Below are 16,565 nucleotides of genomic sequence, written 5' to 3'. Positions count from 1 at the left end.
AAAGCCTTTTAAAAAATAAATAAATAAAACACTAATAATGTAGTTAACAATGAACGTTATCAAGTTTAAATGGCTTTTCTAGAACCTTATCCCCATTTACACTGTAACTGACACTACTTTCAATTCTCATGTGAGTTTTTAGATTGTAGTAATAACCAAAACACAAAAGCAGGAGACCAGAGATGAGAACTTGCGATTTCTAAAAAGGTTGGTAAATGGTTTATTCATGTCAGACAGTATTAAACAACAACAACACTGGGAACCACAAAACCTTTTTTGACTTTTAAAATAAAATATATAATTCCATAAGAAGTTTATGTTGTGGTTTGCCTTTAGGCTATAAATGACCATTTAACTTATATATAAATAACTTTAATTGAAAAATGGAGCATCAAGAGTTATCATAGTTTTTCTGAAGTACGTCAGTTGTTTTAAAGTCTGTTCTAAAGTAAAGTACATCCCATGTGTGTTCCTTTATTACCACATATAACTATTCATCTTTATACTAAGGTTTATATGCAGTCTTGATGTCTTGCAAGTAGAATATATTCTACTGTTTTAAAGTCAATGTCTTCAAATTTGGAATTACTGTTTTTATTTAAGAGGTTAATCTTGAGACATACAATAGTTTGGTGCAGAGGATCGCCGATAGAGAAACTGTTGTTTGTCTAACGCTCATGTTCAGTGTAGTTAAGTCCTGCTGTAACTGTTAGTTAAAAAATGGTTAACTGAAAAGGGATGACTACTCTTTTTTCATTCACCACATTTATAGCCATACTTATTTTCAAAAACCTCAGTGAGTCACATGTGGCTCAGGAGCTGCAGGATTACTTTAAAATCCCAACCCAGACAGATTATAATTACAGATACAAACTCTTTTATCAGACAAGACAAATGGATAATCGGAGTAAACTGGAACTTTTTGGTAATGTTACATATCACAAGAAGAGCAACTCTGCTAAAAAGAAGTGGACATGCGGGATCTGTGACTTCTTTCATGTTTTTTCATATTGCTTGATGTCGTAAAATTTCTCCCACATTGAGAGCAAGAGAATGGTTTCTCTCCTGAGTGAATTCTCATGTGAGTTTTTAGATTGTCACTTCGATTAAAACGTTTGCTACACTGTGGGCAACTGAAAGGCTTCTCTCCGGTGTGAGTCATCATGTGATGCTTCAGTTGCACTTTCCACTTGAAACAGTAACCACACTGGGAGCAGGGGAATGGTTTCTCTGCCGAGTGAGTCATCATGTGATTCTTCAAAATGTGTCTTCGATTAAAACATTTACCACACTGGGAGCAGCTGTAAGGCTTGTCACAGGTGTGACTTATCATGTGAGCACTTAGATACCTTTCCTTTTGGAAAGTTTTCCTACAAACCAAACAAGTATGAGATTGTCTGCTGCAGCCTTTTTGGTGAGTCTTCAGTTCAGCTTCACATGTGAAGGATGTTCCACATCTGGAACATCCAAGTGATTTGTCATCATCCCTTCTATCACCGAATTGTGGACCCTCATTGTTTGAACCCATCTGAGTGTTGCTGGTTTCTTTCCAGTTGTCAGTCTTGTCAGTGTCAAAGTCAGAAGAAAAGGACCTTTGAACGAGAGAATAGAAAAATGGGTCAGAGAAGTTGTTTGGTTCTGAACCGCCATAGTCGTCTTCAACGGCTTCTGTTTTCATAGTGAAGCTGCATGTTGGAGGCTCCTCCTCTCCCTGAGCTCCATCTTCACTCTTCATTTTGACATCTTTGTCGTGTGGAGGTTCTGTTTGCTCAAGGTCCAGACTGGGTCTGCACTCCTGCTGCTGAGGTGAATCTTCAGGAATACTCACCTGGACATCTGCAGGAACACAATAGAGTCATTATTTTGCAAAATCATTATAACCAATGTATAACAATCATTTATATTTTTTTGAAAAACAACCATGACTTCATGATAATCATATCAGCACTAATGGATTGTCCGACTAATGTATTAGTTTTCTACTTTAAACTTATTTAGTTCACAAACAATCAAAATATATTTTTAACACTATGGCAAATTAGACATCAGCTGGAAACTATAAAACACTTAAAAAACAACAGGTTTACTAATTCAAAAAAACCCTGTAAGGCTGATAAATATTTATGGTAAATGCCAAAGAGGTGATGAGGTCAAAGCCTTTCTGGCTGGATAATATCCACATAAAACACCTGAATGTATTTTATACTAGTTTATTTTCTTTATTTCTTAAGCATTCCCTTTTTATGATAAGCATACACGTTTATAACTATTTTACTTTTAATAAAAACTTTTTTTTTTGGAAATCTTATTACGATTCTTTTTTTCCTGATGCCTTCCTGTGACGCTAAACCAGATTCATGAGTGTTTTTTTTCCATCATAAATAAATAAAGTTTGTTTCTTCGCTGAAGCCCAGTGAGGAGGTACGAACCTCTGGTTGGCAGGAGAACCACGGGTTGGCTCGGAAGCGTGTCCAGCAATTTGCGATGTCGATCCAACTCGATCTCCAACTCGGACACAGTTAGTTGAAACACCCCGAAGATCTCTTCAGCAGCAGCGGCCAGACGATCGTTGACGAACTGTCGTAGATTTTGAATCGAAGACATTATATTAGGTGGGAATCGAGACAAAGGTCTTGCTGACTTGTTTGTATCCAGGTAGAGCTTGTTATTTCCAGCGGTGTTACACCTTTAATTTCCGACAATTCTCGATATTATGGTTCCGTGCTCTCTCGTTACGTTGGGAAAATAATTATTTAAACGCAAAAACGTAAAAATACATCTTGTCCGATGCTGGTAGATATTATTTCATAATTATGTTTTTGAGGATCTGCTTAAGAAACATTTCAAATAGCGGTACTATTATTTCACTACCTCCGGTGGGAACATGGACGTGTGACACCAGCGGAAGTAAACAGACAGAAGCACTTCCGTTAACTTGCCGTTCGCTCCTGTCAACAACGTTTTTTCGTTTATCGCTCTCATGTGATCTGGTGACGATGGAGGGGAAACGAAAGACTGGTGGTCGTTGCAAAGACCCGGTTTTGATTCGGAAGACTGGAGTCCCGACGGACAGGAGAGGTTCGTCCAGATTGATCATAGCAGTCAGATAAGAGGAGATGCTGGTTCTGATCAAGTTCTCTTCGCTGTTCCAGCGTGGTTCTGAACAACGATACTTCACTATGGAAGTATACGTTCATGTTTTATCCATATGTATTCGATAACAAGCTGAGAGTCAACAAAGGGGGCGTTATTTTTTATTTTATTTCTGACAGATAAGTGTAAAGTAAATATATTTAATTGTTTAAATACAAGTTAATCTACCACACATTTACAGATTTATTATAATTTTGACTCTTTGCATTTCTCTGTCGTACATGTAATGAAATACAAAAAAAGAGAAAAAAACGAGTCCAGTTGTTTTCTAGTGTTTACTCTTTATTCAGGAGGAGCTTGTGATATATTCATATATATGTTAGGCAGGATGTATGGCCTGGACATCATCATTGTTTGTCTTATAGAAGCCAACGGTGAATCTGGAAAGCTCAGTCCTAAAATGCAGGTTAATCTTCTCTCAAATTGAAACACAAGAAAATGAATGAAAAATCCGGCTTTCATAAGGCAATGTAGGAAAAGAAAAATCCGACCACATTTTTTTACATCAGTCTAAACCGATGTATAAAAAGATAATATTTTTTGCCAATTTGAATGTGTCCTGTTTAGGAATATATGACCCAAAACACCTGTTGACCCCAGGTTTTACATCACTGACGATGCATTCGGGCATCGGAAGATGTATTTAAGAACCAGTGTTAGATACAACATGTTCATTTAAATGTCTTGAATAAAAGTAAAAGCAGTGGTTATTAGCAATTTTCTTGGGTAAGCTTGGCTTTCCAAGTATGCCACAATAGCATACAGGCTACAATAGCATATAGCTGGTTTTAATTACAGATTTTTTTCTGATTGGCTTTTTTAGGCAATTTGGTGTGTTGTTCCCCACATTGAGAAATTATAACACAATTTACAACACAATATAGGAAACCGTGTCTCCTCTCAATGGAGGAAAAGTTGTTTATGTCATGTTTATGTGTGTTTGTGTCATCACATACACACCACTGCCAGACACCAACTATATGAATGTTCATGTTTGACTGCTGCCCCTGCAGATGTCCCTCTGAGAGAAGAAGATCTAAGGAAGTGGGACTGCAGTCTTGTACAAGTGGAAGCAGAAAGTCCTCAAGTTAAAGAAGAGGAGGAGGAAGAATATGTCAGTCAGTGTCCCTACGATATCGTTGTGGTGAAGATTGAAGACGATGAAGCGCCAACCAGCAGCTTCTCTCAACATATGAAGGCAGAAGTGGATGAAGACGACAGTAAAGGATCAGAATCAGACAGCTTCCCGGATCCAGATTCATCCCTTCAGTCTGACCACCAGAAGTTGCCGTCTTCTGACACTGATGACAGCGACGACTGGAGGGAAATCAACAACGCACAGTTAGGTTTAAACTCTGGGGATGATGGCGGGGACCGTGAGAGGGGAGACGATTACAAATCCCTGATTTGCTCTCTATGTGGAAGAAGATGTTCCTCAAAGAGAGGTCTGACTCAGCACAAGAACAACTGCAGTGGAGGCTCGTTTTCCTGCTGTGTTTGTGGGAAATGCTTCACCCAGAGGAGATATCTACAGATTCATATGAAAATACACACAATAGAGAAACCTTTTAGCTGCCTTATGTGTGGGAAATGTTTCAAGAACAAAAATTCTCTCACGACTCACGCAAAAATCCACACTGGAGAGAAACCCCTGAGTTGCTCCGAATGTGGTAAAAGTTTCAGCCGCAAAGACTATCTGAGGAATCACATGAAGACACACACCGGAGAAAAACCCTTCAGCTGCCCTCACTGCAGCCTTTGTTTCAGTCGTAGAGAACACATGAAGAATCATGTACGAATTCACACTGGAGAAAGACCCTTTGGCTGCTCAATTTGTGGGAAATATTTCAATCAGCTTGGAATTCTAAAATATCATATCAGAAGTCATACAGGAGAGAAACCATATGCCTGCTTAGAGTGTGGTAAAAGTTTCACAACATCGAGTTATTTAAACAAACATGAGAGAAGTCATTCATCAGCAAGTATCTCCACTGGTTAGTAAAAAATAAAATCTGGTTGTATTCCCTCAAAGATACATCGATCCTTATACCCAAGTTCTTCTACAATGGTGTGAAGTCATTTTCTTGTGTCAAATATTTATTCTGGTCTCAAGACTTTTACAACATAAATAAATGTGACAAGAGTGTGTCAATTCACAAAAGGTGCCAATAATTTCATGAGAACAATTGATCTCTAAGTTTAATTCAAATTTATATTTTCTCAGTCTATTTCTAACTTCACGACAATGTCTCTCAGCGGTTTGAAAGAAAAGAAGCCATCTTTAATAGCTTTTTTAAACTATTATTTTACGAGTATAATTTAAACTGAAGTGGCTGAGAGCACTTTCTATCAAACACAAAACATCTATATCAAACTGAAACACAACGCTATCAGAACCTTATATTTGTGAGTTGGTTGAAAGTAAAACTACGAATATAACTTATTTAGTTCGTCAACAATCGTTTGGCCGATGCTGTTGAAGAAAACTCAACTTTGTCCGAGTTGAACCGTCTTGCTCCTGAAACAGCCTGTGGTTGTCTGCAAATGGTTCGTTCCTACATTTGTAAATGTGTTAAAATAAAATAAAAATTGATAGTCCTTTTTTTATTTAGGAGAAAGTTTGCATTGCTGGTTAAACGTGTGTTTGAACCCACCCGTGCGCCGTAGTGACGATGAAACACACAATGTGCTCAACGACCATTGATACTCAATAAGTTTTACCTTACCTTACCTTACTCTCCACAGCGGTGCAGTGACGTTTCAGAAATATTAAAAAAAAATCTTCACTTGTGATTAACATTCCTTTTGTTGGAAGATATTTCTCTTTGATGAATATATTAACTACAAAAAGGGTTGTTTTTTTATCTAACATGTTTTAAGAAACGGATTCAATTGACACATCTGAAAGCTTGACACCTTTGGTAACTAATGAAAAGTTTTCCAACTTTTTAGTAGAGGAGAATGTGTCTCTGACACTGTTTTTTTAAAGTTTCAAACTCTGAGGGCAGAAGCCACTTGTAAAACATTTAAGTTTAAGTTTGTGTCGTTTATTGCACATTTCTGGAGAAAAAATGTCTTAAACCTGTGAAGGTGGACCACGATCCTAAACCTTTTTGCAGCACACTTAAGCAAAAAAACAAACAAACAATAATTACTTGTTAATTTTGCCAAAATAAATGTTTTTATCTCCTTACATTTTTAGAAGAAAACATTTTGGAGGAATAATTGTGTTTATTATTAATACCGTTCAGCAGAAACACATAAAAACATTCACCGATAGTTATGCTAGGTTTAGCATCCAATATTTAGAACTTAATATCACAAAACTGTGTATATTAACTCAGACTCTAAATAGTCTCCTGAGATCTCTGGCGTAAGTATAACAACTGCGACATCTGCTGGACTTACTGCAAGCTGCACGCGTCCAAGAAGAAAACATGAAGTTGTAAATTGAATCGACAAAATAATATCATCATTAAATCAATAATTGTATATGGTATATTCAGCTAAACGTGTTTTATTGGGACAGAGCGGAACAATGTTTTCTTCAAGGAAGCGCTCAGGAATCAGTGTGACACCACCGGAAGTACTAGCGGCAGCGATGGAGGATCTAGAGATGGACGATCAAAATGAAGTTCTGGATGTGGTTCGTAAATCTGGGCTAGATCTGGACAAGAGAGGTCAGTACACGCGTCACACGCTTTTCTCTTCACGCCACAGGATGTTCTGACGCCTCAGGTTCTGACCGTCTTTGTTTAGTCCGAGCTGCTGACGTCAGCATATACAGACAGAAAAACGCTTTTTAAAATAAAGCATCGTCTTGATTTAGATTTGTTTTTTTAATTACATATATTCAATTGATGTTCATTAACTCTGTCTCCGTATTAAAATACTTAGATTTCGTTCTCTGGATGGACATAGTCCTCGAATTTTAAGTCAAGACTTTATCATAATTTGTTCACAAAAAAATAAAACAAATGAAAAAACTTTCGCTCATAAAATCGAGAAGAAAAGAAGCAGAGAAAAAGTCAATTAAATATCGGCTACATAACATTAAATAAATAAAATTAGTACACACAGTATTATAAAGGCGACAACAGCTTGTGATGACCTTGCAATTTTATGTTTTTAACAATTTTAACACTTTTTCATACAAGAATCTTGTGATAACATTATTTGTGATGTAGTCTAGTCAGGAATCCCATCAAATACATGACGCTGAAAAGCAATTTGTCACATGAGACCCTGAATACATTTTGTTCTCTAATATAACTAAGTATCTCTATACTATATGTCTATATTTTGGACCCACAATTATTTATTCATACAGTTGTGAATGTGGACTGTGTAGACGGAAGTTTAAGATCAACTAATCCAATTACAACTTTCCTGACTCACTCACATGTTTCAAATGTTTTACTTCCCAAGATGCAGTAAGTCCCTCATCATGATGATAAAGTTCTCCCACGTCTGCATTCTTAAAGAACAGGAGGTTATACTTTGAATCTTGAGTGTTTATTATCTCAAATAATCAGTAAAACAAAGAGGTTATAATTTATTAAATAATCTTCCTGTGGACTGTCATTATGTTTATCATTTGAAACGTTAATTATCTTTGAATATTCACAATGCTAACTCCGACATGCTTGTGTCCCTGCAGACATTCAGCAGCTGCCCGTGAGTAAAGATGAACCAGAACATCCTCGTGTCAAAGAAGAAGAGCAGGAATTGGATGTAAGCTACAATATTGTTGTGGTGAAGAGTGAGGAAGAAGAAGCTCAGAGAGGGGAGGAGCCTCCAAACAGTAGCTCAATGAAGTGCATCAAAACTGAAGCGGGTCCAGATGAGGATCCCATCGACAAGCAAATCCAACACTTTGACCACCAGAGGTCGCTTTCATCTGATTCTGACACTGATGACAGTGAAGACTGGGGGGAAACCAGTATTACTCAGCCAGCATCAGATTCTGCAGAGAATACAGAAATTTGTGTTGGTGAGCCGAAAGATGACACGTCGCTGAGCTGCTCCAATTGTGGGAGGGAATGTTCCTCCAAGGTTGGTCTGAACCAGCATAAGAAGACGTGCAGAGTTGTAACATGTCAAGTTTGTGGGAAAATGTTATCTCAGAAAGGACATCTTGCAACACACATGAGAGTTCACACGGGTGAAAAACCGTTCAGCTGCTCAGAATGTGGAAAATGTTTCAGTCAAAAAGGCGTTCTGAAGCACCATATGATCATTCACACTGGAGAAAAACCTTTCAAATGCACTGAGTGTGGAAAATGTTTTAATCAGAAAGACAATCTGAAGACTCACATGAGAATTCATGCAGGGGAAAAGCTCTTCAGCTGCTCCTTTTGTGGTAAATCATTTAACCAGAGAGAATATCTCAAAACACATGAGAGGATCCACACGGGAGAGAAACCTTTCATCTGCTCTTGTTGTGGTAAATGTTTTAATCAGAGAGAAAACCTAAATACACATATGAAAGTCCACAGAGGGGACAAACCATTCAGCTGCTCCCAGTGTGGTAAAAACTTTATTTCAAAAGGAAACCTGAAGACTCACATGGTGATGCACACAGGGGGAAAAGCGTTTAACTGTCCTCACTGTGATAAGACATTTAAGTGGAAAGGGAATCTGAAGAGTCACATGAGAGTTCACACAGGAGAAAAGCCTTTTAGCTGCTCTCAATGTGGTAAATATTTCACATCAAGTGCAACTCTCAAGACTCACATGAGGATCCACACTGGAGAGAAACCTTACAGTTGCTGTGAGTGTGGTAAACGTTTTAATCAGAGAGAAAATCTCAAGACTCATAAAAAAATTCACACGGGTGAGAAACCATTTGACTGCTCTTTTTGTGGAAAATGTTTCAATCAGAAAGACACACTGAAGATCCACATGAGGATCCACACAGGAGAAAAACCCTTTGGCTGCAATCTGTGTTGCAGGTCATTTTATGACAGAGGACGCTTGAACAACCACATAAAGACACACACAAGTGAAAAACCTTTCTGTTGCCCAGAATGTGGAAAATGTTTTAAACTGGAAGAAGAGCTGGAGTATCATGTTGGGTTTCACAAAAAAGCAAAACTTCTTTCTGTCAAAAGAGAGGAAACATTGTCGGGTATGAATAAAACTCCTTTGAGTTGATGCTTCAAACGTGGAAACCTCATAGTCAATACTAACTACTAGATAATCAATGTAAATAAGATACTGAAAACTATTTTGTTATAATGAGATTTGAGTTCAACAAGAATAAAACTTTTTTGATTCTTGATGAATCCGTTATTTGTCTTTTTGGGGTCAGTGATTTTTTCATCATCATTTTCATCATCTGCAAGTTTAAACCTTGATCAAAATTTCTATTTTTTCCCTAACAGTGGGTAGAAATGGGCAAATGTTCCCCTAAATTTAGATTTTGTCGTATTATGAAAAGGTTTGGTGGTGCAATGGCAGTTTCACAAGGCCTTTCACCATTTCTGATTCATATTGTTGTAGATCAGTGTTTCTTGAATGGTCTGGCTTTAAATCTTACCATCTTCACACAATGACAAGCTGTCATCAAAATGAAGAAAAATATTTGAAAGAAAAAAGTGCTATAATTTGACATGTATTGGACTTCAAACTCGGGTTAACTAATGGCGGATAAAGTGGAAACTCATTGCGGTAAATAAGATAATACACATTTAACAGCTGCTGTGATTTTCTCTTAAAATCATCATTCACTGTTTTACAGCGTGTATGTTAAAGCAAATTCCCTTTAAAATAAAAATAAAATGCCCAGTCAAACAATTACTAAAAACCATATTCACATGGATGAATGGATGGACGGATAATTAATGGATGGATACTTTGTTAATCAGAGCTAATCAGAGATACATTTCAATTTCTAGCAACATCCATTGTGAGACATATCAGGAAAAACACACAAAATATGATATCAATCAATTAAAATCATAGCAAGCTATAAAATAATAAAAGTAACAAAAATGTTGCAATAAAGTGTTTCAATTGTCTGGCAGTTTTGGTTGTTTACTAGTTTATTCACAGACTCTGACTTCAATAGTTGAGTAGTTGCCCAGAAAGAAAAGCTCGATTGACCTGAATTATTATTAATATTTATAAATCTGTCATGGACAAACAGCAGCTCATTTTCGCTTCATTGATCCCCGGAGGAGAAATTATTTGTGTCCATCAGCAGTAACACATCCATACATTAAAACTTTACATCAATACTACATTACATAACAACAACAAAAAAGGCGATTTTGACTATTATTATTTAATTGGAAGCCGTGTGCAACTACACGGACTCACAACTTCCCAGCATGCACTATGTTTAAGAGAAAACAAGAAAATGTATCTTTTTTTTTTTACTACTGAAACTATGAATCGATGTACAGTTAATTTGTAGATAATGCTTTTATTTTTTTATTAAAACAAAACACATGTTAATTGGAAATGGGTAATAGCGGAACTGCTTTTACTCCTCCGAGGAAGTCGGAAACTAAACTGTGACACAGGCGGAAGTAAACAGCCAAAGGAGCATCCGTGGTACAGATACACAAAAAAAAAAAAATTGATCCGAACCGAGTCTCCGCTGGTTCTGTTTGTGATGGAGAAAGAAGCAGAGGCGGACGGAGAGGCTGGATTTATGCTCGCGGTCCATTCTGACGAGAGAGGTTCGTATAAGCGTCTATAATTCAGACACAATAATAATAGTCTCGTTTATTCCGTGGGTATAAATGTGTCTCAGCCACGAGTATTTATCAAAAATGTAACGAGACTTGGTTGTATAGATGGAAAGTCTCCCTCATGTTCTCGACGTCATTTCAAAACAAGTGTCCTTTATTTATTATGACGCTACACGCCATCTTCAGCTGTCACGTGACGTCAGTGGTGATTCAGAGCCGCAGTGTGTTCTTCAGCTTTTAAATAAATCATGTGTATAATTCACAAATATTGAAAGTTAAACATTGTGTAGGATTAGGGTTAATTCCGTCCAATCTTTCCAAATAGGTTATCGTTTCTGTACCTGCAGTTAAGGTAGAAAATAATAAAAAAAAAAGGGTAAGAATTCAAAACCCAGACACGAATAATCAAACTCAGATGATGTATTTTAACCATTTTATATATTTACAATGTTACTCAAAATGTTTGATATGATACACAGTTATTCTTCATAAATTGGATTTTATTCTTTTTCACAGCAGTTCATAAACAATATTAAACGTATATGAGCATTAGATAAAACGATCAGCACGCATAGAAATTTGAGGGGGTAGAAAATGTCAACACACTGATGCATTGCAACATTTTTAAACTGTATATTTATTCCACAGCTATGTATCAATTGATTTATTTGTGGCTTATAAATCATTTTTTCATCACTTATTTTTATGGTTTATATTTCAATAAAATGTGTATAAAAGAAAATAGTTTTTCATTTTATTTACAATTAACATGCAAATATTCATGATTAAAGATTAAACTTTGTGGCTGCTGGATGGCAGCAGGCATTATGTTCTCCGCAGCTAAAAGAACAATGAATTCTGGCAAGATCCTTGAGATGACTGAGGACGAGAGGATACAGTCAATTGCATCAGCTTTTAAAGCTGATCTTAGGAAATATTTTTGTTTCAAAATAAATTTAAGAAGTTACGACTATCTGTAAATTTTGCAACACAAGAGTCAAGTTACCGGACAATACTACTACAAATATATCCTTGTTCCAACAGTATCACGATAGGCGCAATATGTTTTGCTTTACAATTGTATTGCTAGTTTCTTGCCACATACCTATTAAAAAATTTTTTTTTTTTTTTTTATAGTTATCAGAAATACTGTCTGATCATCAACAGACATTTAAACCAGAACCAGACAATGACCCCTGTCATGTGCGTGGTGTTGCCAGGTTGGTTAGGTTTACGTTTTTGGGGCTGGAATAAATATCTATCTACTCTTTTGTACAGTGGATTGTTGTGATCTACTTGGTTTCTGCTCCGCAAATGTAAAACACAGTTTACTTATGAAAAATCCTTGTTTTTTTGCACATAACTCCTTCAAAATTGAATTGCATGGAAGAAAAAGTAGCCTCTCTCCCCCTCTTGAGTTGTGTTCTGGAATATCCTACTGGGGGAGAACTTAGGACAGACCCAGCAAGACCTTGGACAGTCCTTTTCACCCTCTTGACCTAGGAACTAGTGGTGTGTTGGCAAGAATCTGGCGATATAATATTCAGCTTTAAAAGCTGCTGGAGTCGACTGTATCCTCTTGTCCTCAGCCATTGCTGGGATCTCGCAGGATTTCATTGTTCCTAACAGCGGAGGACGTAATGACTGCTGCCATCTAGCAGCAGGAGGTTTAATTGCAACACAAAAATGAACAAACAGTTAACTGACGATAAAAAAAAAAAATCGAATTATTCTATTTTATACACACTTGATAAAAATCTAAACAAAGCTTAACGTGTTTTTGAATCTTAAACAAAACGAGACATTTTGAATGAATACAGCGCTGTTATATTTTGATATAATATAGAGAAAAAAAAATTGCAATATATATCGGTGTCATCAACATTTTTATGCATTGACCTAGAAGAGGCTCCTGGTGAGAAGAAATACTGGTTTCTTTTCTCCTGCCGCTTCCCCCAAGACGTAACTGAAGATACGCTGTAGAGGAAAGATAAAGGGATTCATGTAAATAATTTTTTATCAGAAACCAATGTAATAAATATGGTTTGTGTCTCTGCAGCCACGGAGGTTATTAGAGAAGATTCTTCTGACGAGCAGGAGTGGAGATCAATTCTGGACCAAGAGGAACCAGAACCTCTACATATTAAAGAGGAAGAGGAGGAGGAAGATATCACAAATTTCCCTTTGAATATTGTGGTCGTGAAAAATGAAGATGAGTATGAATCTCCAACCAGCAGCTCAGCACCTCTGAAAGTAGAGGCTAATGAAGAGGACAGTCAAGGACCAGAACTTGAGAGCGACTTGGATCAGTTTGACGAACAGAGGTCGTTTTCTTCTGGATCTGATACCGACAACAGCGAAGAATGGAGCGGAGCCAGAAACACAGAGTCTGGTTCAAACTCTGTGGATGGTCTTGATGACCAGAAGAAGAGTGAAGATAGATCACTGAACTGCTCTAGATGTGGAAGAGGTTGGTCCACCAAGAAGGGTCTAAATCTGCACAGAAACACCTGCAATGGTGAGCCGCTGAACTGTGGCATTTGTGGCAAAGGTTTTACTTTAAGATCCTCTCTGAAGAGGCACATGAGGATTCACACGGGAGAGAAACCCTTCTACTGCTCCATATGCGATAAAAGCTTTAACCAAAGAGGATATCTCAAGACTCACCTGAGGACTCACACTGGAGAAAAACCCTTCAGTTGCTCGCAATGCGGCAAATGTTTTAACCAGAGAGGGGATCTAACGGTTCACATGAAAATCCATACAGGGGAAAAACCATTTAGCTGCTCTGAGTGCGGTAAACACTTTAGTCGGCGGGACTATCTTAAGACTCACATGAAAACTCACACAGGAGAAAAACCTTTCAGCTGCTCCCAGTGCGTTAAATGTTTCAACAGGCGTGAAACTCTAAAGACGCACATGAGAATTCACACGTGGGAAAAACCTTTCAGCTGCTCCAAATGTGGGAAGTGTTTTAGTCAGCTTGGGGGCTTGAAGTATCACAAAAGAACACACACAGGAGAGAAACCCTACCCCTGCTTAATGTGTGGGAAAAGCTTTACTACTTCTTGTTATCTTAAGAGACACGAGAAAAGTCACATGTTGGAGAGTATTTCTACTTCTCAGAAGAAGTAATTGTCCCACAGGAAGCCGGTTTAGTGATTAGGGGACAGTTTCACACTTGGGTTGCTTCAGTTGTATTGATATCTTTTCTGTTAAGAATCCACAACAGAAGCTAAACCATGTAACATACATGCATGAAAAAAACATTTCCAACTTTGATGTTGTTCAGATGCTAACAAGCTTTTGTTAAACTGATTGTCTTCATTTAAAAAAGGTTGCTGTTTTTTTTTTACTTCAAAGATCATTAAATAACATCAAAGGTCATTTTGTGACCTGCCTTTCTGATCCTGTCGACGTGTACCTGTCAAATACTTCCCCTAGATCTCTCGTTTGGTCATTTGCTTCAATAAATGAGATAAAATTACTAAAGGAGTATATTTTGCTTCAAAATTGAAGGAAAATGGAAGAACTGAAGAACGGGACAGCTGATTAGTGGAGCAAAACAAAAAATAGTTTTTTGAGTGACAGGGAAACACTCAGAAGTGTAGCAACGGCAAAGAAATCAAGTTGAGTCGCACTGTGAACATGTTGGAAAGATATTGAGGTCAGACGTCACCCTCAGTGAGCTGAAGAATGGTTTCATGACAACTTAGATTACAACTAAGCCGTGGAGGATGTTGACATCGTACAGAGAAGGTCAGAAGGAGACATGCTGAGTCTCGAGATCTACAGAAAGACTCTTGATGGTTGATGGTGTGGAAGTATGAGGAAGTCTTGTGATGCTGAAGAACAACTTGTAAAACTAGTGACACATGCTGTGAAATAGTCAAGAAGATGATTATATAACAGATCCAGTCTTGTTCCCATGATGCCTGACATGAAAAATGATGCAAGGAAGGAAACTTGAGAAAAGGTGGATTAAAGAATGCACTTGTGAATGGGAGGAAAACGAGAGGAGTGCGAAAACGAGGGAGAGAAATACGTTCAAGTATTTATATTCCATCCAGAGTAATGAGTGGTAATGAAGTGAGTGCGACGGGGGTTGACTTCAGAGTAAGAGGCTAATGTATGTTTTCGGAATCTTTAAGTTGGAAGAGTCAGAGCTGAAGGTACCGACGTCATTTAGTCAGAACAGACAAGATCAGAAGTCAGTCCATCAGAGGGACATGTATAAATGTTTGGAGACAAAGTTAGGACTTTTATTCGCCTCAAAGTAGTTAACTTGAAATTAATTTTATCTTGTACACTTTAGCTAAGATAGTAAGGTAAATGCACTAAAAGTATACTTATTTCACACTACTTATTCTGCTTTAGGATTATTTCTTTTTTATATCATAGATTGTTTATGGTTTATTAATATTATTAAAGTATGTTTAAAAAAAAAAAGATTTTTCATTTACAATTAAGGTGCAAATATTTAAAGTGTTTGTTCATTTGGGTGTTGCCATTAAACTTCTGAGCAATAGATTTCAGCAGTGATAACATCCTTCGCAGCTAAAGGAACAATGACAAGATTCGTTACCACCTATTCCCATAATCCTTTGCATAATAATGCAGTTGTCCAACGAAAAATGAAGTATAATGAAGTACCTGTCATAACCTATACTTCAGTATGAGTATACACCAGTGTTCTATTTAGTAGTATATTATGTCTAAAGCAAACTCCAGGTAAACTACTTAAATGTAACTGACTAGAAGAAAAAAAAAGTAATTATGATTCTCAACACGTGAGTTCAAATTCTTTCACACGATTGACGTGTCATATGTGAAAACTATAAGAGAGGGTTGGTTCTAGAGTGTTAAATACACTTAAAATGTAACCAGATCCGCGCTCCGATCATTTAAAATTAATTTGTGTTCCTCTGAAATCAGTCGTGTTTGCCGGAAGCTCGGTAGTTTGACCGGAACTCAGTTTCCTCGACAACAACCAATAAATGTGCTGATCGTCCGTCTTTTGATGATCTTCCATCGATACTAAACAACGTTGCTCATCAGAATCAAACTTTATTTACGTAATTTGACGTAAGACCACCGCATGTTTACATCCGCTAGTGTCACACTTTTGAAGGTCCGACCAAGTGAATTTAATTAAGTTCCGCCTTTTATGTGATTTCTTTTTTTTTCATGAAGCTTTACGATCCCATTTTTTGTTGTTTTTGTAAAGTTGCACGGAATTTTAATTAAATAGATATATTTTGAGCCAGAAATTCAAATATATACATTATATGTTATAGTATAATAATATATTATAAAACCTTATCATTTCTGCATAATTAAATTATTTATTTTATTGTGGTTTTTTTTAGAATTGTTTTATTAATATCTGTTGACTATCAATCAATCAATCAATTATTTATAAAGGGAAATTAAAAAAATAAAATAATATCACTATTTGGTTGAGACATGTTTCTTATATGTGAGTCATTCCAAAGATCAAGCACAGCGACAAGACACAAAGGTGTTAAAGCAGACTGTGGTTGCAAGATATGTTGTTCAAGTTCTGTTGAAAGGGCACAAAGAAACAGAAAATGTTAAGGATCGTTGAAGCAGTGGCCAAGCTTAGCCTTTAAATTGTCCCTCAAAATCAGTGCCATCAGCAGAAGTGGTCTTCATAGAAGAGCTGCAGCCAAAAAGCCACACATACGACAT

The 16,565-nt window shown here is 37.0% G+C and overlaps 4 protein-coding genes across 4 annotated transcripts; 3 read left to right on the top strand and 1 right to left on the bottom strand.

Moving 5' to 3' along the window:
- Window positions 1–151: 151 nt before the first annotated feature.
- On the bottom strand, window positions 152–2,618 carry LOC148087661 (uncharacterized). The gene is made up of 2 exons (XM_087790612.1): window positions 2,430–2,618; window positions 152–1,836 (listed from the first exon to the last, which is right to left on the bottom strand). The coding sequence occupies exons 1-2, from the start codon at window positions 2,602–2,604 to the stop codon at window positions 959–961; spliced, it is 1,053 nt and encodes a 350-aa protein (XP_087646738.1). The 5' UTR covers window positions 2,605–2,618; the 3' UTR covers window positions 152–958.
- Window positions 2,619–2,961: 343 nt separating this feature from the next.
- LOC148087660 (uncharacterized) lies at window positions 2,962–5,636 on the top strand. Its single transcript, XM_087790587.1, has 2 exons — window positions 2,962–3,078; window positions 4,167–5,636. Exons 1-2 carry the CDS (start codon window positions 2,997–2,999, stop codon window positions 5,150–5,152), a joined length of 1,068 nt encoding a protein of 355 aa, XP_087646713.1. The 5' UTR covers window positions 2,962–2,996; the 3' UTR covers window positions 5,153–5,636.
- A 1,122-nt stretch (window positions 5,637–6,758) lies between these two features.
- LOC148087659 (uncharacterized) lies at window positions 6,759–9,316 on the top strand. Its single transcript, XM_087790347.1, has 2 exons — window positions 6,759–6,833; window positions 7,814–9,316. Exons 1-2 carry the CDS (start codon window positions 6,770–6,772, stop codon window positions 9,307–9,309), a joined length of 1,560 nt encoding a protein of 519 aa, XP_087646473.1. The 5' UTR covers window positions 6,759–6,769; the 3' UTR covers window positions 9,310–9,316.
- A 1,383-nt stretch (window positions 9,317–10,699) lies between these two features.
- LOC148087658 (uncharacterized) lies at window positions 10,700–14,345 on the top strand. Its single transcript, XM_087790510.1, has 2 exons — window positions 10,700–10,841; window positions 12,913–14,345. The coding sequence occupies exons 1-2, from the start codon at window positions 10,775–10,777 to the stop codon at window positions 13,986–13,988; spliced, it is 1,143 nt and encodes a 380-aa protein (XP_087646636.1). The 5' UTR covers window positions 10,700–10,774; the 3' UTR covers window positions 13,989–14,345.
- The last annotated feature ends 2,220 nt before the right edge of the window (window positions 14,346–16,565 follow it).

This window comes from Callionymus lyra, chromosome 1 (genome assembly GCF_982586985.1).
Source record: "Callionymus lyra chromosome 1, fCalLyr1.hap1.1, whole genome shotgun sequence".
In the NCBI taxonomy this organism is placed as follows: Eukaryota; Metazoa; Chordata; class Actinopteri; order Syngnathiformes; family Callionymidae; genus Callionymus; species Callionymus lyra.
This window is presented reverse-complemented; position numbering and strand designations above follow the sequence as displayed.